The 24,164-nt window shown below is 40.6% G+C and overlaps 1 protein-coding gene across 1 annotated transcript; it reads left to right on the top strand.

The window, feature by feature from the left end:
• Window positions 1–2,363: 2,363 nt before the first annotated feature.
• FAM3B (FAM3 metabolism regulating signaling molecule B) lies at window positions 2,364–16,937 on the top strand. Its single transcript, XM_067545223.1, has 8 exons — window positions 2,364–2,607; window positions 7,766–7,909; window positions 8,240–8,363; window positions 10,082–10,140; window positions 13,535–13,585; window positions 15,248–15,335; window positions 15,869–16,001; window positions 16,815–16,937. The coding sequence occupies exons 1-8, from the start codon at window positions 2,589–2,591 to the stop codon at window positions 16,902–16,904; spliced, it is 708 nt and encodes a 235-aa protein (XP_067401324.1). The 5' UTR covers window positions 2,364–2,588; the 3' UTR covers window positions 16,905–16,937.
• Window positions 16,938–24,164: the final 7,227 nt, after the last annotated feature.

Here is a 24,164-nt window from a genome sequence, read left to right as displayed (position 1 = left end):
TGATTCTCCCCCTCACCCCTACCCAATTCATTGCATGTGCTTTTCTGCCACTGGTATCCTTCACTTCCAGCCATGTTTTCCACCTGTCTCATCTCCTGGAATTTGCTTCCTTATTGGGATCCTCCTGGCCATACTGTTCATTTACTTCATGACTCCTGGATGTTCCTTTCTGCCTGCCAAAGATTGTGCCTTTACTGCTGTATGTTGTAAGAAGAGCCTTGGCTCAACCTAAGTTATATCTGTGCTGTCTTACGTTGTTGGGGAAATTCCACTGCACGTTTAAACACCTCCTCTATGTATTTGCTGACTTGACTTAGAAAATGTCTTCCATCTTTTCCATAGGTCTCTTTGCATCATGAACTAACTGTAATGATAGTCTTTAGTTAAATGCTTGTGTACATCATGTAACTGGCAAACAACTTGCTTAGAAGTAAAACATGTTTGTACTTCAGTCTTTATAGCTTTAAACAAATTGTGAAAAGAAAGTGCTTAATTGCTTCTGTTGGAACATTCACTGTTTGTATTGTGCATCATAAACAAGGTTGTGATTTTTGTCTTGGTGGTCATGGAAATCATGAATTTGAATAAAGTCTATAAAATGGCCACAAAAAAAAAAAAAAAAAGCAAGCTCTAGTCATGTTGACAAGGAACAGCAATTGCTGCAGGTACCTGGCTAACTTCTGGTGTTGGAGGGGACTCTGCAATATCCCAACCTCCAGCAGGGCAGGAAAGGAAGTGCCTGTCTCCCTGTTGTCAGGGTCATCCTTCTCACACCACTCTCCCCCCTAGTGCTTGGGAAGAAAGCAAACAGTGCAAATCTTTCTATATTTTTTAATCTTAGGGCTTCCTGAAATGGAGGGGAGGGGCAAAAGGGGATATCTTTTGAAGATGGAGGGTAGGGCACAGAGGCTAATCCTGGCAAGGTAGAGGAAGTCTTTCTGCCACTCTCTGTGGTAGAGGGGTTAGAAATATAAATAATCTGGACCAATGTGCAAGGAGGTAAATATGCTGACATTTTTATGGGGGGAGGGGGTGTTTTCAAGTAAACAAGATGAATTATAGATTTGGGAGGAGGGGGTGGACTACTTAATCAAAATTTGCCATAACTAAATTCTGATCTTTTTCTCCCTTACTAATGTATCCCTTATTTAATTTATCCCTAGCACAGCCCTAGAGCAGGTTTCCCCTTGCTCTTCTGCTTAGGCTGATTGATTGCTAGGGCTGGTTGAAATCGTTTTCTTTTTGTTTGTTTGTTTTTTAAAAAAAATACACCTTTCTGAATTATACCAAAAAAAAAAAAAATCTGAAAAAAATTATTTCAAAACTTTCCTGATACTTTCAGATTTTTGCTTAAACAACTCCAAAACTTTTCATTTAAATTTGAATCCGTTGGAATCATTTTGAATTCACTTTTAATTTTTGGCACAAAATTCCCCCTTATATAAAATTGCCCCTATTGATTTTTTTCCCTCTGGATTAATTATTAAAATATTTGTCAGGCCCCTTCACAATCGTTATAGGGGCAAATTATGTATAAACTCGCTTTTAAAGCGAGGGGGGGGGGAGAAGGATCTGTTGTTTTCTGGCCTGTCTTTTGTTTGCACATCCTGTTTGTGGATTCAATATGTTGTGTAATAAATCTACACCATGCAGTGGGGTGAAACAAGATCAGGAAACAAAAGCAAAGATATATATTTTTACTACCTAAACTCTCCACAGAGGTGAGGTGGGCACAAACTGCTTGTGACAGGCAGCAGGCTCTGAGAGAGACAAACAAAGGTGAGGAGGTAATATCTTTTATTGGACCAACTTCTGTTGGCGAGAGAGAGAGAGATGAGCTTTTGAGCCCCACAGGGCGCTCTTCACTAGGGCTGCTCCCCAGCTGCAGGGTCGCAGGGACAGCATTTCCTTCAGGGGGGGCGGTGTCTTGTTAAGCAGAGCCAAGTTCCCGGCCAGTCCCTGCCTGACTGGCGCTGCACTTGAGGCGCTGACAGTTGCTCTTGTTGAATAGTTGGGTGGAGCCAGGGAGTCTTTACGCTTAAATAGGCTGAAGCCTGATGTCTAAAAAGTGACTGGGGTGCCTGCCCTGTCCCCCAGAGTGACACTGAGGTGCCCCAAACCCAGCCCCGCTCCCTCCCAGCATCAGCCTGCAACCCTTTTGAGTGGACAGCGGTGGTCGGAGCACAGCAGGCGCCCAGGGCCCAGCTCCACACACTTGTCACCCCGCCCGGCTGTGGGCTGAGCGATCTTTATCACCGCTCCCCCGAGAACACGTTTCCTGGCTGCTGCGGTGCGGCGGGGGCGGATCGACCCGGCCCGTCCCCGGCGGTGTAGGACGCTCAGCTCCCCCGAGCGCCGCAGGGGCTGAGGCCAGCGCGGCGGGGGACGCACCTGCGACTCATTCCCTCCCCTCCCCGTTCGCTCCCTGCCCCCGGGGCGTGGCCAGCGCGGCCGGGCGGGCGCTCCCCCGGTTCCGGCTCCTACCTGCCGCCCAGCAGGGGCAGGGGCCAGGGCGCGGGCGGGCCGCGCCGGGCCGGGCTCTTGGCGGAACAGGTGCAGCGGCGGCAGCTGCGGAGAAGGCCGGGAAGATGCGGCTGGGCGGGAGCAGTGAGTAGGGGCTGCCGGGTTTTTCTTTCCAGGCACCGCGCACAGGACTGGCAGGGAGGCGCGCGAGCAGCCCGCGGCGCCTCTCCCTGCCCTGCCCTGGGGCCGCCTCGAGCGCTGCCCGCGGGGGGCGTCACTTGTGGGGTGCGGCGGCCGCTGCCCCGCTCGCTGCTTCTCCCTCCGGGGGGCGGCCCCTCTTCGCACGGCGCCTTGCTGGCCCTCGGAGCTCAGCCTGCAGCTTCCCTCGGGCGGGTCCCGCAGCCCTCGCTGTCCTGCGCCCTCTAGCAGGCGAGCCAGTTTGTTGCTGCTGCCGCCTGATGTTTGTCTCCCGTCTCCGCTCTTCTCCCCGGCTGCTGCTGCTTCCCCAGCCGCAGTGGCACTGGCGGGGGACCCGAGCTCGGCCTCCAGTCTATGCTCCCGACTTTGCTCGGGGACTACAGCAGCTGGAGTGTATGCGCCGCGGGGTGGCTGAGGCCGTCTACACTTCCCTTCCGCGGCAGTCGACTAGAGTTATGCAGGCTACGCAAAAAACTCCCGTCAACTTCTCTTCTGCGCCCCGTCTTCACTGCACTGCACCACTTGTGGAGGTGGCCTTAATACGTCGATTTCTGGATCGACTGAGCGGGTCTTCACTGACCGTTCACCCCAGAGAAATCGATCTGACGGCGGTGGTGAATTTTTGCAGCCCTCAGTGTAGACTTAGCCAGAGTGAGCGCGGCATGTACGCCGCCCGAAAGCTTGCAGCGATGTCAAATGCGGTGCGCCACAGCTAGGTATCTTTATACACTACCCCAGCGTCCCCTGCCCTGCATCTGGCGGTTGGCTCACTGCCTGGTGAATCATTTGCATGCTGTTCTGTGGGAAACCAGGGATTTCTGGGACCTAAGGATCAAGTTCCCATCATGCCACTTTCTACCCCACCCCAATAATACTTTCCACATCCCCCATAATTTTAGAGCTTTTTTTTTTTTTTTGAATTCCCACTATCTTACAGCTCTCCACCATCTCACTGGCAGACGTGGATGGTGCAGAGTTCAGTACAAGTTTCATGAGTGTTGCTGATACAGGATGCACCATTCTCCTGTATTTGCAGAGCTCAAAGGGTTGGTGATGAGGAAGAGGGGGAGAAGTTCAAGCACAATAACTAGATGCTGATGGATAGAGCAAATAATAAATATTAAAAAAAAAAAAGCCAGGTTGCTGCTGGCACTCACAGAGCAGCTTTACATAAGTCACTGCATCTGGGCCCAGAAATGAGCACTGATTCATGGGAACACCTCATAATGCACGTTTGGGACAACTAGGAGAACTTTTTTGGGTGTTAAAGGCCGCATTCCTGGATCTGTGTGCTGAGCTCACCCCAAACAGCCATCACAAGGGCACCAAAATGACTGCCACTCACTTCTCAGCTATTATGCTCTGGAAGCTTACAACACCAGATTGCTTTCAGTCAGTGGGATTGGTTTGGAGTTGGAAAATTCACAGTAGGGGCCATTGTTGTCCTAGTGTGTAGGGCTGTTAAACATCTCCTGCTACACAGGACTGTGACTCTTGGTAAAGTACAAGAAGTAGTGAATGGATTCCTATCAGTGGGGTTCCAGAACTGAGGTTGGGCTATAGAGAGTACGTACATCCTTATTCTGGAATTAGCCCACCTTGCCATCTAGTATATCAACGGAAAGGGATATTTTTTCATGGTTATACAACTGCTAGTGAATCACCAGGAATACTTCACTGATATCAAAGTGGTCTGGTCAGGGAAGGTGCATGATGTTTGCATCTTTAAGAACGTGATTTTTTTCAGAAATGAGTGTGTGCGCACCCATTTTGGACTTGTGTTCACTGCAAAATTAACTTGACTTAGAACTTGTGTTATGCCTAACTTGAGTCCTCTCCACACACAAACTTTGAACTTAAGTGTGGTGGTGCTTTTAAGCCTTGTTGGCTGTCTCATGGTGTGGGAGGGGGTATAGGCTAACCCTTGAATTCACACAACTCATCAGCTGCTAACAAGACCTCTGCAGTGTGGACACAAGCTATCTTCCTTCAAATGTTGCTAGTCCTCCACCGCTTTCCCCCAATTCCTTCCATGTGTCTGGGACATACAGCAAAGACCTCCCACAATTCACTGGGAAAGAATTCATAGAGACAGCTAACTGCAGCACTAAATACTTTGGGATATGCCCCCAGAAGTCTTAGGCTATGTCCTTATTGACAAAAATGGTGTGTTTTTATCACAGAATAACTAACAAACATATGTTAGTTAGCCTGCTATAAAATGCTAGTGGAGATAAGACACTGTACTTTTATTGAAAATCAACTAGGTGAGGTCAACCACAGACAGGAATATAGTGCTGACCTCCCCTAGGTATCTCATAATAAACAATGAAGTGTTTTGCCTCTGCTCTAGACTTTTACAGTGGGATAACTATTGTGCATTATCTTGCTGTGAACAAACAACAAAACAAAAAAACCCTTTGTCAGTGAAGACAAAACTGTAGTGCCACAGGAGTGACTGCAGCACCAGTGTGGACAAAGTACCTCAAGTGTTGCATGTTATTTTGCATTGTTGCTTCTCCCACTTGAACTAGGCTAGCTCAAGAGAAATATTCAAGCATAGAAAGCTTGAGAGAATTTTTCAGTGGAGACAATCACTAACAGTAACTGTCAGGCTTGGGTATATTCCTCCAGACAAATTTCGACTAAGTGCTTCAATCATTTCTTTAAAATGCTCATTTTGTACTTCATTGAAGGTAAAGCGTAAAGGAAAGTTGCAAGCTTTGGGGGTTTTTTATCAAGTGAAAACTTTGCCTTTCAGTTTGTTTTTTATGGCATAAATGCTGATTGACCTTTGCCTTTCCTTGGGTACTGAAAATAAATAGAAGACTTCTGTTTAATTAAGCTGATGTTGAAGATAGACCTGGAACAAGGTCTTAGCTGAACATTGTGGATATTTTTTATGATCATGATAATGAAAATGTCTCACATGATCACCAAATTCATCAAAGTTCTGCTCTTTCACTTTCACTATTAGATTGTGTTGTATTTGATATGCAAGAGGCAAAAAACTGTTTCTGCACTTATTTGAGGTGATTATGAATCCCGTCTAACTTGCTGCTAGCAATTCTTGACAGTGTTCACATTTTACTTAGAAGAATCTGTTTTCATTACTTAAATCCATTCAATTGTTTGTATTTTTTCTACCACTTCCTTCAACGTCAGACATGCTGAATCATACACTAAGGTTTAGCAATCACTGAATGCGAAATAGAGCTGGTCAAAAATGTTCTAAAACTTGACTCAGTTTTTCAATGCCGTAATTTATTTGAAATGTCAAATTTTGAGCAAAAAAATGTAATTTTTGAAATTTTTTGCAAAAATTACATTCTTATTTCAACTAGCTCTAACTATTGCAAATGAGTGCTTTGTATTAATCACCTCCACTTCTAGTATAGACCATGAGCAGCTTAAAAACCTGTATGAATTGGGTGCTAGTTAGAGCTGGTCAAAAATTTTCCAATAAAACATTTTTCCATCAGAAAATGCCATTTTGTTGCAATCTAAACTTTCCCTAGCACTGTATCAGTTTTGATGAAATTTCCTTTTAAAAAAATCAAAATGAAGCATTCTGATAAGGTCAAAATGTTCTGTTTTGATTTTTGTAAAGTGGAATTATTTTCCATTTTGAAATGACTGTCTCCATTTTTTATTTGGTATTACAATATAAAAAGTCAAAATTGATACAAAATATTTTGGTTTTATTGTAATGAAAGTTTCACCTGACCTGAAATTGAGGTTTTTTGCAAATTCCACACAGCAGATCAGAATGAACGAAGAAATCGGAATTTCAGAATTTGATGTGAAACAGAAATGTTGGTTCCTGCACAGCCCTAGTACTAATGTTTTTAAACAGCACTTTCATAAATCATGTTAACTTGCAACTTTTTAAACTCAATCGGCTCTCCCAGCTTGCTGGAATTGTGCTAAAGCACAGGGAATTTGTGAACTTCTAGCTCAGTAAATTGATGAGAGCCACCACTATATCCCATATTTACTTCTGGAAAAGGAAACTTAAAATAAACGGGAGAACCTCCATATTTGATGTTCAGGCCTCATTTTCTTGAATGTGTAGTGTAAAACAGCTGCCATGTTTTCCCTACTCCTTCCCTATCTTCCAACCCCCTGAAAAGGTGGCATTTTAGCAATGGTTAAAGTAGTTCCTTAATAAACACAGTGTACATACTCACGATGTGAAGCACTTGAGTTATTTTGAGGTGAAAGATGCAATAGAAATGTGATATTTTATTGATATGGGGATAGGGTGGATGATATTTCTCTCCAGGTCTAGGTATAAATTGTTATCTCTGAAAGAGGGGTAGCCATATCTCTGGTACAATATGACACTCTGTATTTATCAGCTTCACTCCCAAGAGTATAGCAAATACACACCTGTCTCCTTGCAGATATAGACACTATTATAGCTTCTGCAATAGTGGTGGAAATTACAGTATAATTGAGAGAGGCTGGACTATGGCTACTGTCACTCCACACCACTCTGCAGGCTTCTGGGCCTCCAGATGTGTGCAAATCTAAGATTTCACAACCCCACCCTCAACCTGAACCCCAAGTCCCGTTTACATATTGGCCTATTCAGGCATAGCTTAGCCTCCTCCTATAGTTCAAAGAGAATATGGAGAACCCCCTGTAAATTATCTATAGAGGAGGGTTTTAAACTGCCACTCATCACCATAGCATGTGGGTGCTGTCTGTCTAAAATGGATAGCAATAGCAAAGTCTTTAGTGGATTTTATGGAATCTCTAGCATGTCTCCTTTTCCAGGTCAAACCTCTGCTTGGGGGTAGAGTGGGTTTTTCGCTGTTTGTTGTTTTTAAAGATTTTTTTTTCTTAGGGGTTTAGGGGCTCAAGGGGATGTCAGTGCTGAGTGCCACACTCCCTCTGTCTGCAGCCTCACCAAAGATCTGAAATGGTGTGGAATACCTGTGCATCAGGACTGAATTTCACCCTTTCAAAGTAGTGTATTTGTGTAGCAGCACCATAGAAGATACTATATGTAGACTTATGTAAAAATAGCCCTATGTAGACTTCTTATCACGTTGTTCCTGTTTTCACGTTAAATAATGGTTTTGTTGTTTCTTATCAGACCTTGTGAAGTTATCAGGACTTATATTAGCATCGGTGTGTGCTTGGTATTTGGGATACTTGTTTGCAGATATCGTACCTGAAGATTCACTATCATCAGCTGTCGAAAATCTTCAGAGCATTGGCGAGAAACCAGTAATTAAGGGTATGTGGTCCCATGACTTTTTATTTCTGCTAATATGCAGCATATTGTAAGTGAAGCACAGTGTTTGTAATTTAACCTGCAAATGGATTGTTAGTTAATGAATGATTGGTTATGTGCTGTTCTCCTAAAAATTGAATGAGCAGATTTATAATAAGGTAGAATTTGATAGATATTTTTTTTCTCCACATTAATCACTAGGTAACAGCTCTCTCAGTCTTTGAGACTTATTACCTTGCTCTGATACACTGAAATTAGTTGGTCATTTTCATACATGAATGGTGTTTACATAATGCTCAAACAAAACATGTTCTGCTTTCTTATTCACTATAGCTCCACCTCCCAAAAGACAAAAATGTGACCACTGGTCTGCATGCTCACCTGGGAGCTATGCTTATCAATTACGCAGTGGTGGTGGCAACGAAAAGTTGGCCAAGATTTGTTTTGAAGATGAGCTGTAAGTACTAATCTTCTTTAACTTCAAGCAAGAACTATGTGGAGTAGTAGGGGCATTTTGCTTTTGATTTATTAGCAGCAAACTAAACTCTTATTATAAAGATAAATTTATTGGATTAATGCAAACTACATAGCACAAAACCACCAATCTTGCGGTTTTCCCCTTTCAGTACCGTTTACCATGGTATACTCCTTAAGTTCCTCAAGCAAGAAACCAGCATCTTCAGCTGTCCTCTGGTTTTAAATCCTCCTATTTAAGTATTCTTTCACTTCTCTGGTTTTAAATCCTCCCGTTTAACTATTCTTTCATTTCTGCTGGTGGTCTTAAATGTCACACTTAACCCTTCTGCTATAACATATTTTAAGGGTCAATCTTGACTTTCCCCTGTTTTTTAGTTCTTACTGTGTGTGCAGTGGTAATACATGTGCATGCACCCACAGTCCTTCTCCAAAGAGTTTTCAGTCTAATGTATAGGTGTAATTTTTTAGGACAGGCACACAGCAAATGAGAGACACTTAGAAATCAGAGGTGGGAATATTTTAGAGGTTGTGGTTTTATTTTAGTGATAATTTTTTTTTTAAATCCTCTTAAAAATTGTCATTTCTGATCCATATGTTATTTCCTTAAGGATAGCTCATTGTTTTCTTCATTGTTGGGTCCAAAAGCTGCTTTCACTGAAGTCGGTGCCAGAATTTTCACTGACTTTACTGAGACAAAAATTTGACTTTGTCCTTATTTCTGTGCGGCTGACACCCCCCCTGAAATTTTAATTTCTCTTTCTTCAGACAACATGATTGGCTTCATTGTGTCAGCTCTTGGGTGCCTTATAACTTTAAACCTTGAATAATTCTGTTCCATCTGTGTGGAGAACACCTTTTCTATTAAATTAGTATACTTATTTTTCTTTGACATTTTAGATTTTTTCCTTTTAGTCTACTTTGTCATTTGTTTTTTCTATGCTTAGGTCACTAAAGAAAGTAGTCTTTCTGTTCTATCTCTAACACATTATGATCTTTTTTGTGAAGATACTATAGAATAAATCTATTTAGGATTATTAAAGCAAGCAAAAATGATTTTTCTTGATAAAATAAGGCCAACCACACTTTTTCCAAAATAATTTTTTTAACCTTGCATCTAGGCTTTTATCTTTGTTCTATAAACTGCTTTGGGCCAAGATTTTCAAAAGTGACCGATGATTGTAGGTGCCTCAGGTTTCAGATGCACAACTTGAAACACTGTAAAAGGGCCTAATTTTCAGAGGTTGGATGCTCAGCGCTTTCTGAAAACCAGGCCTCTTTACAGCATCTCAAATTAGGCACTCAAAAAACTGAGGCACTTAAAATCTCTAGTCACTCTTTAAAATCTTGGTTTGGAGTTGTTGTGAAGATACACTGGCCTGTTCTATAAATCTGCATGGAATGGTGCCATGAAACCAATTATTTTCTCTCTTATATTGTTTTCTACTCTGCTTGTGCTGCACTTTAACAGAATACATTTTTGAACTGGCACTTGATCTGAGACTCATTATGGATTCTCTGGGGGAAACTGGCCAACACACTATAAATTTTTAAGACATGGCTCCATTGCTTTCAGCAGACTCCTCAGTTAAATGATCAACCTAAAAAATGAGAATACCAGGAATGATTTTGTATAGATAAATATCACCACCCTTCTGGAAGTACAGTTCCTTACTGACAATGTATTTTTTTGAATTTCAGGCTCATAAGTGAACAGAAGGGTAATGTTGGAAGAGGTATAAACATTGCCATTGTGAATTGTAAGTAACAAAAGAAATGTTACGCGACAATGGTAGTACACTATGAAAAATTAGATTGCATCTCAGACATGCAAAATATCAACAAACTAACAGTCTTCCCTTTATATTTGTCAACTACCAATTTGCTTGTTGTTGGACACGTATGAAAATAGAGTTACCAAGCACAATAACTCTGTTTGTCACTCCCAGTCACTTTTACTGTGGCCTTGCAATGTATGCATGACAACCAAGAAAAAATTGGATTCAAACTTTCCTCTCTTACACTCCCTTTCTGTCCCCTCCAGCAAATCTTTTTATCTTCTAAACTAAAGACAATCCTCAAAATATGAGTGGTTGATATGCTTCTTAAAATTGAATAATGAATATTGAAGTTCTAAAAAGATGTATAAAAGCGACTACTGCAGATAGTGTAATGAGTTTAGATGATAATACCTTACTTTTATATAGTGCTTTACATCTGTAGATCTCAAAGCACTTTACAAAAGAGGTCAGCATTATCCCCATTTTATGGATTGGGAAGTTATTTTATCTCTCTGTGCCTCAGGTTCCCTAATTCACTCAGCAGGGCAGGGGCAGAACCAGAAACAGAATTTAGGTCTCCTGAATCCCAGTCCAGTACTCTAGGCACTGAGAGATTAATCTCTGGTTTAAATCCTTAATTTAGTCTCTAGTCATAATGAGTTAGGGCTGCTCTCTGTGTATGTCATTGTAACATAATCTTGTGCCTCAAGTTTTTTGCACTCCCCTCCATCCCTTCCACTTATGGTTGTAAAGGTACTTGCAATCTATCTGTGGCACTGCTCCAGAGGAAAACCACAGCCTTCTCCATGGCAATAGAACAGAGAGAGCCATATTTACCTTTTCACTGCCTTAGGGGAGTTTGTTTCCTTATGCAGCAGTAGCTGGTCATTTTCCAGTTTTATTAAACAGATTCAAAGTCATCTTAGAATTAACAACAAAAAAGCAGCACTTGAAAAAAAAATCCTAGAATAGTGGGGAAAATAAAAAAAAAAAAAAAGCTTGTTAGATTTTCAGTGAATGAGAATGGACGACCATGAAAAGTTGTCCAAGTGGCCCTGGATTTTAAATTAGACAGAGTAGAACTACTTTGTATGTCATATAAAAGAAAATTCTCAGTTCTCTATTGATGAGGATGAGGCCCCTCCTGAGGGGAATAAGAGCCCTGAGTCTGGAAAACAAGCTTAAATGTAGTTTGGTGTTTACATTGACCTGAAATGTTGCAACAATAAATAAAAAGATTTTGTTCTGTTTCCCACCCACTTGACGATAAAAGGATGGACAAAGAGCTGAATTGTGTACATTGGTGTGGCTCCATTGACATCGGATATATCCTGTTTATACCAGATGAGGATCTGATCAAAAATTTCCTTCTTGTCACCAAACGTCTTTTGTATTTACTTTCTTTTAATAATAAAAAAAAAAAAAAAAAATGTTGAAAAAGTGGAAAGGGGTCAGAAAAGAAAAACATGAATGATTTGAGATCAGCAAAACTTTCTTTAATAATGAGAGGCTACAAAAGCTGAACCTAATTAGTTTATCCAAGAAAAGGTTAAGAGGTGACTTGACTGGGGTCTACAAGTACCTATGTGGGGAAGAGATTTTTGATAGTAGACAGCTCTTTAATTTAGCAGAAGAAGGCATAACAAGATTCAATGATTGGAAACTAGACAAATTCAGACTAGAAATACAATGCAAATTTTAAACTGAGTGAGGATAATTAACCATTGGAACAACTTACTAATATAGTGAATTCCTTTGAAGTCTTTACATCAAAACTAAATCTCTTTCTAAAGGATATGCTATAACTGAAACAGACATTACAGGTTTGATGTTGAAATTATTAGGTTGGATTGTATGCCCTGTGATTACCTGGTCTGATCTGCATAACACAGTAGTCCTTTCTGGTCTTGAAATCCATGTACCTGTGAAAATATTGTATAATAGAATATCTTCCATCCTTCCTCTGAGAGGTAGTTTCTGGCTGAACAAATATTCCCATGTACTCTTTAAATATCTTGCTTCCTTTATCCACCAGTTCAAATAGAAAAGTGGCCATATCTAACCTTGAAATACAGTAAAACATATCCTTTACATATTTTCTAATTAATTACAGACTGTAGCCAACACTTTTTTTTTCTGTAGTATCACTCTAATATGTTAATTCACATTGGTGTCCCCTTTCTATTCTGACCTAACAGTTTTTGTTGTTAAGGAAAACAAAATTATAAACCAAGATTAACACCACACAGGAAAAAAACCTATTTGACATACAAGCACAGTGAATTGCTACAATCAAATCCAGCATCCTCCATTTGGTGTGATCTCTGGTCTCTGCTCAGGAGAGGCCCAAGTCTGGAATGTTATTTCCCCACTTCTGGATTTTGCCTCCTGAATTCAGGAAAGTAAACTTTTACAGAGTCCTGTGCTTTTAAGATACTTCCCCTACCCCCATGATCCTGCCAAGGATGAGAACCAAGATGAGCCAGAAAGGGGGCAGCAATTGCCAGATCTTCCCACTGAGTGGGAGCATTCAGTGCTCCAGAGGAAAGCGGCCTCCCCTACATGGGAGTATGTATCTTATGTAACCAATCAAAGCCTGACTCAGTTTGACATTTGGAAGTGTAACGTGAAAATTAGTTACTATTTTTGCAGTTTTCCTACTACCAAAAAATGTTTCATGAATTTGTCAAAGAATTTTGAAGTCTTGAGAATTACCTCCAATTTTACATCTGTTTCTTGAACTCAAAAATAGGCACATTTGAACAACAACAAAATGAATTACAAATATTGACTAAGATTTTCTGAAGTGATTAGTGATTCTGGGAGCCTAACTTGAGCCACTGTAAAAAGGCCAGATTTTTCAGAAAGTGCTGAGCACCAACCCACTGAAAATTAGGGCTATTGAAATAGTCTTGAGTTGGGCCTCCAAAATCAAAAGCTATTGTTCCCAGCTCTAGTTAGGAACTAGTATAAAGTATATGTGCAAGCACCAGAGTTTCTATTAAAATTCACTCATTGTTTTAACCATAAACTAAAAAAGTAAAGCCAAATCCATTATTTGGAAGACTTGGGCAGAAATATTTTCTGTCATGCAACAGTTTTGGTGGAGTTCAGTTGTAGGATAGCTTTAACAGATCACTTCTATGTATCATAGATGGGCAGGAATTAAAGCTGTCACAGAGACTCTGTATGGTCATGTCTATTCCAGATTAATTTTCTGAGCTTGGAAAGAAATCTGGAACAAACGGAAACTTGAAACCATAGTAATGTAAAATAATAGATGTACTTATTTTTAGTTGTAACCATTGTGCTTACTTTCCCTTTTCATTTCTCCCTTCTCACATATTTAAAACGTATAATTTTTTTATTGCAGATAAAACAGGAAAAGTCATAGCTACACAGTTTTTTGACATGTGGGAAGGAGGTAAGAAAGAGCCAAAATATTAACAAATAAAAATAGCACAGGGTCTCTTGTAGAGACTTTTTCATGCAGAAGAAATATGGAATAAAGCGCTTTTTTCCCCCCCAATTAAATGTTTGACAGTTGCTTAAACTCTCCAAGAACGATCAGTACTTAATGTAAAACAGACAGCAAAACAGATTTATCTCTGCTCACCTGGTGTACTTCATTGTTCAATACTAAAGGAAAAAACTAAATTGTGTCAGGCCTTTATTTTATTTCTAGATTTCCATGATGTACAGAGGTGTGTGATTCACCCCTTTTGAAAATAGCGTGTCCTGCTTTCATAGATGGTTGAGGGTTTAAACAGCAGGAAACATGGCTTGGGGTTTACACTCCAAACAAGTTTTAATGTTGTCTTCATGGAAATGTGCGATGTCCAGTTCCCATCCGGAACTTTTTCTAAAGATCTAAATTTCTTCCTTTGCCTGAAGGTGGTTATGGATGCGTTTACACTGCAATAAAAGACCTGCAGCATGGCTGCAGCTGGCCCGGGTAAGCTGTCTTGGGCTCATGGGGCTTGGCTGCGAGGCTAACAATTGCAGTGTAGATGTTCTGGTTTGGACTGGAGCCTGGCCTCTGAAACCTTGCTGAGTGGGGTCATGATCCAGGCTCCAGCCCAAGTCCAGCCCAAATTGACCTGGACTCTGAAACTCAGTGCTGTGGGTTTTTTACTGCAGTGTGGACATACCCTGTTATGCTTTTTGTATTATGCATTGTATTCTAATTGTGTTTCCAGTCTCATTTCTCAGTCAGTTACCCAGAAATGTGTCATACTAATTGAAGCTATTTCTAGTCTTCTCTGAAAGTCATTGGAGAAACCATTGAATATAATTTTGCTTTTTGCTTTTTTTCTTTTAGACTTTGTGCTATTTTGACTTGTATATCATCAGATTGCAGTGTGCTGGGGTCTCTATTCATCATGCTTAAATGTAGCTGGAAATAAAAAACACACATTTAAGAATGGCCTTAGCATGTTTTTCACACTTTTAATAATCAAGATAACTAATCTTAAATACAATGCAGAGCTAAAGAGTATAATGCCATCATGTGTTTGGGCCCTGACCCTGCAAACACTTAAGGATGTGTTGAACTTTACATAGGTGAATAGTTCTGTTGAGTTTAATGGGACTCCTCTTGTGAGCACAGTTATGCAGAGTGCTGTAAGTTTCTCAGGGCTGGTGTCATGTCCTTTATATGGTCAGTAAAGCACTTAGCGTACTTCTGGGTTCCGTGAAAACAGCAAAGTGGTATTAATGCGGTATAGTTCAGTGCCACAGTTTGGCTTGCCTTCTTTCTTAAAGAGATTGAGCATAAAAGTTGATCTTCAGCTATGGACTTCAGCTTCTAATCTGGGTCCTCATGCTCACTTCAGAACTCTCTGGAGATGCTGATCATTCTGTACACTCACTGTCTTCAATGAGAGTTGAAGGCACTCAGTACCTTTCAGGATTTGGCCCTCTGCATGGGAATGCGGGAATTATATGGCTAGAGAAAAATAAGTAACTTGCTTCTGTTTTTGGAGAAGCAAGGCTGAAAAGTAGCAACCAGCTGAGTGTAAGAGAAAGGAAACTATATGTTTTGTGCATCAGCATGGGGGTAATGAATAATTGCTTGTATCAACAGACTTCTCTGGACAGATGACTGCTTTTGTTAAAAATGCACCTCAAGGGTCACTTCTCTTGATGGTCACCCATGATGATGGAAGCAGCAGGTAAGCAAGCACGTGTATGCCCAGTGCTAGAATAATAAATGACTTGCAATTCAGGCTGGCAAGCTTCTGAGAAGCAAAAGTTGACATAGCTCAAGCTATAACCAGATTTAGTTACTCACCTCCTTCTAAGACATTTGATGCTGTCCCATTCAACACACTTGCCCATATAACACAGCCTGAACCTCTCAAAGACACTCGGATTACACTAAATTTGTTCAAATGATAAAATGTACCAAAGAGATCCGATCCCGCATAACAGAGAATTCTCCCCTCTGTTCCATCTGTGCAAACTCATTGTCTTTTATTAACTTCTGTGGAGTTGCGCAGGTGTAAGTGGGGGCAGAATTGGGTTCCATGAATTTTGTGGCACATTACTGGACAGAAGATACAGGAAGGCTTAAAAATTATTCATTAATAGGAAATCAGAAGTTACAACATAAATATCAACAGATTGTATTCTTTCTTATATAATTTATTTTTAAAGTTCTGCATTTCATAGTCTCCAATATTTAATTTTTCAAATCTTCTACTAGATTAAAGGATGATGCGAAAAAAGCAATAGCAGAACTTGGCAGTAAAGAAATATGGAACATGAAGTTCAGGTCAAGCTGGGCCTTTCTAGCTGCCAAAGGTTTCAACCTACCAGATAATATTCAAAAAGAAAAGGTAGGGTTAATTTTTTTGTTGTCTGTTTTTGTTTTTTTTAAACTATAATTTTCACAAATCCCTCACAACCTTGTGTTATGACTTCTTTCTAGAAACAAATTTCCAAAAGTGTCTAGTGATTTAGAGTGTCTCAGTTTTTGGATGCCCAACTTTTGAGATGTCTTGGAGGAGGTCTGAATTTGAGCATTTTCCGAAAAACAGGACCCTTTAAGAGTCTCAAGATGGAGACTCAGGCAGGGAGATATCCAAAATCACAAGCCATTTTTGAAAATCTTGGCCTCCTCAAACTTGAGAAAAATTTAACAGTAATCATTTCTGTATCGGAACTTCTCCTAATAGCAGTGGTATTTTATTTTATATGCTCCATACAAACGCGAAAATCATCTTTCTGTGATGCAAGGAGGACGGAAGAAATTGATATTCTAGACCCAGCTCGGTTTCCACAGATTTCTCTTAACTATTCTATTTTCCAAAGGTATATGGAACTATCCCTAGTTTCACATCTTCGTTGGGTGTTACTTATTGAAACAAATTGCTTACAGGAAATACCTCCTCATCCTTGTCCGATATTATGAGGTCCTCTAGACAATAAGGCGTTTGGGTTATAATATTTTGAGGATTGATTATATAACAGATAATGGGGTGAGGACGTACCAATTTAAGATAGGCTGGATAATTTGGTTACCTGCTGATTTCCAAGCTCCTTTCCCCATATCTTTTCCCTCTTGCTACACAGGGAGACATAAAATTTTCCCTCCCAGTGATGACAGTTTATAAACAATAAACGGAAGGCTTTTCTTTTTTCTTAAACAGATCAACCATTCTGACAATAGCAAGAACAGATACAATGGCTGGCCAGCTGAAATCCAGATAGAAGGTTGTATCCCAGTAAACCTGATCTGAACTTACATTTTGCTAATAAAATCATTTAAATTATTTTTATGTATGGTTGCAGTCATAAAACCAATAAGCATCTAAACATCTGCTGTAAACTAAAAAAGTCGTATATACAATTTTAACCACTTCTCCTTCAGAGGGTATATTCTGCAGTTGGTCTGAAAGAAAATAGATGTTTCAATGACAGGTGCAGATAAAAGAATCCATTTTCTGGTCTGTAATTATGATGTACAGCAGATCTGCCAGGATTATCAAAATGGTACCATACTGTCACTTTAAATGGCAAGTCTAATTTTTTATAGGATGCTTTCTGCTGTAGATTTTAGGAGAAAACAGGATATAAAACCAAATTCTGTTTCTTCTATCACAGAATCCGTAGCAGTGAAATAGATTACTCTGATGTAATATATGAGTAATTCTTTATCTCCTCAGAAAAGTTTGAATTGCCCTTACTTTTAAGGTACTCGTTTACTGATAATTAACCCATCCTAGCAATCAAAGATCACATCACCTGACAGTCACTTGGCACATAATTCTGTGCCGTTGATCTATACCCTTACATTTCATGAGTTTGCTCCTCCACCTTTAATTTACTGAAAAAAATGTGCAAAATAACTTCATACAAAAGTCAGGGAACTTACAAGAGAGATGCCTAACTGCACTATTCAGTCACTCTTGTGTTTATTGCTTCTCTTCCATTTCCTTTGTTTGGATGTTGCCTGTTTAGACTGTAAGCTCCTCAGGTCAGGCATATTACCGTGTCATTTGTTAGCACACAGTTGGCACTCAAATATCTTAGTAAATTCAGATCAGATCCATGTAGCAACTGTTGAATTTGGCCTCATTGCTATAACTTTGTAATGAAGTTTCCATCTAGCTATAACAAGGCTGGCTCAGACTGTAAGGCAGGTGACTTGCTGACACCTATGGGCTGCTTAGGTATGTTTAGAGTGCAATTAAAAACCCGCAGGTGGCCCATGTCACCTGACTTGGGCTCATGGGCTCAAGCTAAGGGACTGTTGTGGTGTAGATGTTGAAGCCTGGGATCTGGGACCCTGCGAGGCAGGAGGGTCCCGGAACTCGGGCACTAGCTCAATCCCGAACGTTTACACAGCAACTAAACAGCCCCTTAGCCTGAGCTCCGTGAGCCTGGGTCAGCTGACGTGGGCCAGCTGTGGGTGTTTAATTGCAGTGTAGATGTGTCTTCAGGATTGCCGTTTCTTAAGCACATTGGATGCTGTACCAAGAGTGGGAAATTCATCAAACTGTTCTTGTCTCTAACCTGAGCTGGTGATGGACACGATTTTCTGAAGAAATGAAAATGCAGCAGCAGCAGCTGCCAATGTTCTGGAGGAAATGTGGGTAGTGTGTAATGCAATGGCTCCAGTAGCTTTGTGCTGCTGAGCAAGTGCAAGGCAGCCAGAGTAGCCAGCTACCTTCAGCAGCATGGCAGCTCTGTGCCACCCAATTTCTCTCAGCCCCTGGTGGAAGGGGTGTGACCTTTCTGCTCTGGTACTGCTGGCTGCCAGAATGATGCCTTAGAGACATGGGCAATTAGGTGGAAATTATAACAATCCTCCATCTGCAAACTGCACTAAGCACAGCTTGGATGCAACTCCGAATTGGACCAGTGTTACTCCTTCAGGTTTGTACCGCATGGAAGTAGGATAGAACAAATCCCAGAAGGCTGGGTTGGTGTAGGTATAGACTAAGTTTATGTAACCTTGAGCAGGGGCTCTCAGCAGTTTCTCAGTCTTAATTTACTGAAGGAAAGTGTTAGTGTTTGGAGGAACAATAGCAGTTCTGCGGCAACTGGCCCTCCGCACAACATCACTTGATTGGGATGGGAAGAGAGGAAAGAATTGGACATTACCAAAAGGAGAGTGAAAGAGGAAAATTTGAGGAACAGCGAAGAGCCAGGAGTGCTGAGGATTCAGTTTTCCTTCTATAAGAGGAGATCTGAAGGTTTGATTTGTGTTACTGATTTCTACAGCTAGAAGATTGTAGGAACTCCCTAATTTCCACTCTCTCACATCCAGTGGTGTTCTCTTCTCCATAGAGCAAAGCATGCATGGCAAAGTGATGTAGAGGTTTTTGTAAACAACACTACAAAACCTCTACTATTATGTGGTGTCGTGTGGCATTGGTGCTCTGTGATGATGAAATCCTCTTTGGCTGGAGGGTATCCATGGTACAGGGTCTGGAACGCACAGGAGTGTGAAGATCTACCTGCAGGATACTGGAGGATAACAAAAAATCCCTAATACCATCTCACGATTGGTTTAAATTGCAGGGGGGGGGCGGGTTTTGTTGTTTTTATCCTAATTTAAGCACTTATGACTAGAGATGTTCAGTCTGATGTTTCACACATTGCCACGTTTTATTTACATTTAACGTATACACAGCAGAGCTTACACAAGTCAGACTAATGATGGCAAGTTAATGAATCAGTAGTTAAGTGAAAACACTTAAAACCAAGAGTAAATGCATCACAAAATGTATTGTTCATTTAACAAGTGTATTTTAGTGTTAAATATTTATCAGACCTCATAGTGCACTCCATAGCTAATCTTATTTCCTTGTTTTCCAATTTGCACTATTACAAAGCAGATTCAAGTATTTGATTGACCGTTCTAAATCATAACTCGCTTTTAATTTCATCAGTTTATTTAAAAACTCATTATCGTGCATGTGACTTGACTTATTATGTTTAAAAGCAAAAGTGAAAAACAGAGCAGCAAAGTATTTCCAATCTTTGATAAACAATTTTCTCTCAAGAATCTGCTTGTAAATGTACCTGCAGCCGCTGATTTGGGTGCTTATTTTGGATATAAATGGGAAAGAATAAATACCTGCTAAATTAATACTGTAGTTTGACTTATAGCTAGTAAACAAGTAATTTTATCTATAAGTTGTACCATCTCAATTGTTTCTTGCACCTTCCTAGCAGCAGGCTTCAGTTTTCTCTCTAATTACCTTGATTAGTTTAGGGGGATAATTATAACATGTTTGAGTTAACCATGGAACTTCTTCCGTTTTTTTAACTTATGGATATATGGTGTATGTCTAAAAGTGCCAACCATTTATTCTTTTAGTAATACAGTACAGTGTTCTGTAAAGCAGGACAATATTTTAAGCAGCAGGACTTTTGTGTAGTTTTTGTATGGGTAGGTTGCACTTAGAATGAGCATGCTATGCCTCCTTGGTGAGTGCCAGCATCACATCAGATTCAGTAAATGGCAAGGTTTAGCTCTGTATCATTCAGGGGATTACCCTGCGCCCTGGAAATAATACAGAGCCTGCTCCTAATTCCACTGACATCAGTGGGAGCAAGGCTGGTCCCTCATTAGGACCTTGATTCAGCTAATCATTTAACCACCTGTTTAAGTGCCTTGCTGAGATTTGGGGCTAACTGCTAGTAGCATTCACGTACTATATTGTTTTTATGAATGTTAACATAAGTGGCACCATCGCTCTTCGCAGAGCATGGTGTATACACTGATGAGTTCATTGATGGCTGCTGAGTCCACAAGTGACAGTCCTGTCCACAGCTAGGGCACACACACACACACACTAGCAGTGCTCTGAATCTGAGCAACAGATTCTTTCCTTCTGACACTGGTCATCACAAAGCTTAATCCAGCCCACCTCCATCTACAAGCTCCGCCAGCCAGAGCTCTGCACTCCTCTCCCAATCATCCACAGGGATTCCAAAGGATCCTAAGTCATCTTTGCAAGCGTCCTGAAATCTGTGCAGCAGTCTGCGTCTCTTTCTAGACCCTTCATGAGCTTCAGAGTACAGCACGCTCTTCAGGATCCTGTAATCCGGCATTCGCTTAACATGTCCAAGCCACCCGAGTCTTTTCTTACTAATCAACGTTCCCATGAATGACGTACCAGCTCAGTTTAACACTTCCACGTTTGTCACCGTGAATTGCCATCTTATTTAAAGAATTTTACACAAGCATCTGACGTGAAAGCTATTTAGTCTATTGGTATGTTTGGAGTAAGTTGTCAATGTTTCTGAGCTATCTAAAAGAATGGATAAAACACGTCTCATAAATACGGATTTTCACTTTAGTTGACAATGTGTTGTTGTTCCAGGCTCTGTCTTGAAAAAGAGCAAAGTTCCTGACTGCTTTGCCAGTTCTACTGGTGAACTCAGCATCAGGATCTACACTGCTCTTAATAAATGTTAATAAAGCTGTAATAAAAATGTATTGCACACATTGAATGGTTTGTCGTTCTATGATTTAGCTAGTAAAGAAAGAATCAGGCCACCTCGATCTATGGCTTGTACTATACTACCAGAGTTATACCAGACATGAACTTCTTGCTAGCTACTTAGGACTCTCTAGTAGCTAGAATGGGCCTGATCCTTAGCAGGTATAAATCAGCATAGCTCCACTGACTTCAATGAAGCACAACTGATTACACTGGCAAAGTATCAGCTCTCCATATGTGATATCCGTACTGCAGAAGTACATAACCTCCCTTCCACTGACTACATTGCCCGTAAAGCTGGAGAGACCACAGCCTGATTACAGCCTATTGCATTCTCACATGGCTACAAATAAGGGCAGTAAGACAATACGCAGGTGAATCATGTTCTGAGGAACTCCTCTCATCTGGATTTTGGTGCTTCACTGGAGCAAGGTATGCTGTTTTAGAGAGGCGTTTTACACAAGCCTCCTGTAGCACACAGGAATGAAATGTCTGTTATTCTCTCACTCTCCAAGGTAAAAATCTTAACTCACTGGTCTTAGATCACAGCTCACTTTGGACCATTTAAGTAGAATTCAGCAGCTGTTCTTGCAAAACTAGCCCCTTTCATAGTACCATAGGGTAGAGAAAGATGGCACAAATAACCCATTAAAAACATTGGATCTCCTGCAATATATTTTCCTATTTAATTGTGTTGTGTAAGAAAATGAAACGCATTTCACAATCTTGATATGGCTATTAATACTTTTATGTTCTATAGATCCTATTGCAGGACCTTCTGATGGTGATAAGTCAGAACTATTAATCAGTTATCAGTAAAACAATATTAACACTGGTCAAGAACTAATTCTCTGGCTCCTGAATGTAAACTCATGTATTTAATGCTACTAATGTCAAAGTAGGAAGTTTTATTGTACTATTAGAAGAAAAAATACAGGAAGGAAAAATGTTTAATAACCAAAGGGCACAACCTGATGTCCTTGGAGTTTACGTGGTCTTTGTTCAGGCACAGGTGCTCAGGCAAAAAGTCCCATTTACTTAAGTCACATTGAAAGAATAGCAAATGAAGAAGCATCCTCAGGTATGCATAATGCTTGTTAGAAATGAATAGGCAGGCTCAAAAGTTCCAGCCATTCTGACTAGCTGCAGCAGAAATGCTAAAAGAGACTAGAAGTAAAGGAGTTAGGGCTGGATCTCTTGACTAACACTACAGGGAGAATAGCTTGTCCATTCCCGGAAACATTAACTTGGTATCATTTCTCCACTTCGATGCAAGACAGCAAAACTAATTATAAGGAAACAGCACGAGAAGGTTGTTTTACTGAGGGAGATTCACAGCAGCAGAAGAAATGCAGAATCATTTGAATCCCCCATATTAAATGTTTTCAGTTGCTTAAGAATTATTGACAGTATAAGTTGTTTTCTTATATAAAGCGTAATGGGATGGGCATTGGAGGTGCAAGTTCAGGGAATACAGCAGTGTGGAGCTAATAAAGGTGAGAGTTACAGGTTACTTTATATATCGCTTATTATAAAAGTTACCTATGGTATCAGTTCATCCTGTTTGTTCCATCATAGGGTCCTCATAACTCAGTCGCAACCCTAAGGTGGTAAGTCATGCATTTCTCCTAATGAATTTATTCTTTTGAGTCACACTTCCATCGAAGGGTATTTGGTTTTGCACCCATAGTATTGAAATACATTTGGCTGCTGCATTTGCGAGATTTCAGATATGAGCTTGTTAGACTGGATTAAGGCAGAAAGACATCTTTGTGGGCCAGTCTAAGACTTTTACATTGGATAGTACTTTACTCTGCAAATGCTCCTTATGTTTGACAAAAATTGGCTATCCATTATGTTCCAGCCAAAGCTAATGTGTGTATGTTAAACAATCCGCTTCTGACAGTTCTGGTTCTGTAATAAGTCTGTGATCACTGCCTCCTCTCCCCAGGTGTTCCTAGCTGACCATCAAAGTCCTTAGGCAGCACTCCAGAGAGTTTTCCCATCTGATTGATACTGGGGAGTGCTGATGGCCTAGGATACACTATACCTGGAAAAGAGAGAACTGGTGTTTGGGGGGAAGGGATTCAGCAAAATTCCCAAGTGACCTAGAAGCAAAAGTCCCACTGAAAGTCCCATTCCCAGTTTTGCTCCATCCCTTGCTCATGTAAGCAGTACTGTATTACATAAGCTGTTCTATTGATTTCACTGTAACTGCTCAACAGCAGTAAGGATGGTAGATCTGGGCTCTGAGAAGGCAGTTGTGTATTGGATATCTGGAACAGAACATGCAATACATACTTAAGAGCCTGTCTACACAGTGGTAGGGAGGTGTAATTTCCAGATCACCTTGTGATTGCAGCATCAAGATTATTTCACAGTGAAAGTAAAGGCACTTCTTATGGTTTGTTTCATTTCTCCTGCATTGTGTCACTGAAGCTGGGTGGAGCTAATAAGTATTGTATAACCAGCAGCATCAGAGCATTAGTCAGAAGTTTCATCAGAGCCCAAGATCTGAAACAGGTAAGAATCTTTCTCCTATGTTCCTTCTCAGTCATTTACCCCTGTGTAGATATCTGTGATTCTTCTATTGCAAGAGAGAGGAACTGCTTTTTGGTAGCCAAATGTGGGTAGCACAAGAGCTACTGACAGTGAGCCTGAAATGCGAGTGACATTAACTGTACAAAAGCTCTCTCACTAGACCAAAAAAAAACCCCCAAAAGACAAACTCTGTATTGTGAAATCTCTACTAGTAACATAAAGTTACAGGGAAAAATGCAGTTTCTGTTTAAGAGGATGTTTGTGGGAGAAGCTACAGATGATTGTTGACTAGATATATATTTTAAAACAGGAGATTCTAGTGGTATTTGGTGCAGCTGATATCCAATGTTTTCCAAGCCTTACAGCAGAGGTAACAGCAGCTAGAGAGAGACAGTTTATCATATTGTAAGACAAACAATAGCATTATGTACACTGTGTTAGCTTAGTTTCATTTTCAGCTGCAGTCTCTCAGGGATTCAGGAAAATTAGATGAATGCCTAT

This window comes from Emydura macquarii, unplaced genomic scaffold (genome assembly GCF_026122565.2).
Source record: "Emydura macquarii macquarii isolate MOO-44397 ecotype Brisbane River unplaced genomic scaffold, CSIRO-AGI_Emac_v2 contig_1043, whole genome shotgun sequence".
Classification (NCBI taxonomy): Eukaryota; Metazoa; Chordata; order Testudines; family Chelidae; genus Emydura; species Emydura macquarii.
Note: the sequence above shows the minus strand (reverse complement) of the source record. Positions and strands in the feature narration are given on the sequence as shown.

Excerpts from the sequence above, each read along its gene's own strand:
- FAM3B (XM_067545223.1), top strand. Across the intron at positions 8,364-10,081 it reads ATTTGTTTTGAAGATGAGCT|GCTCATAAGTGAACAGAAGG; the intron begins GTAAGTACTAAT and ends TTTGAATTTCAG. Across the intron at positions 16,002-16,814 it reads ATAATATTCAAAAAGAAAAG|ATCAACCATTCTGACAATAG; the intron begins GTAGGGTTAATT and ends TTTCTTAAACAG.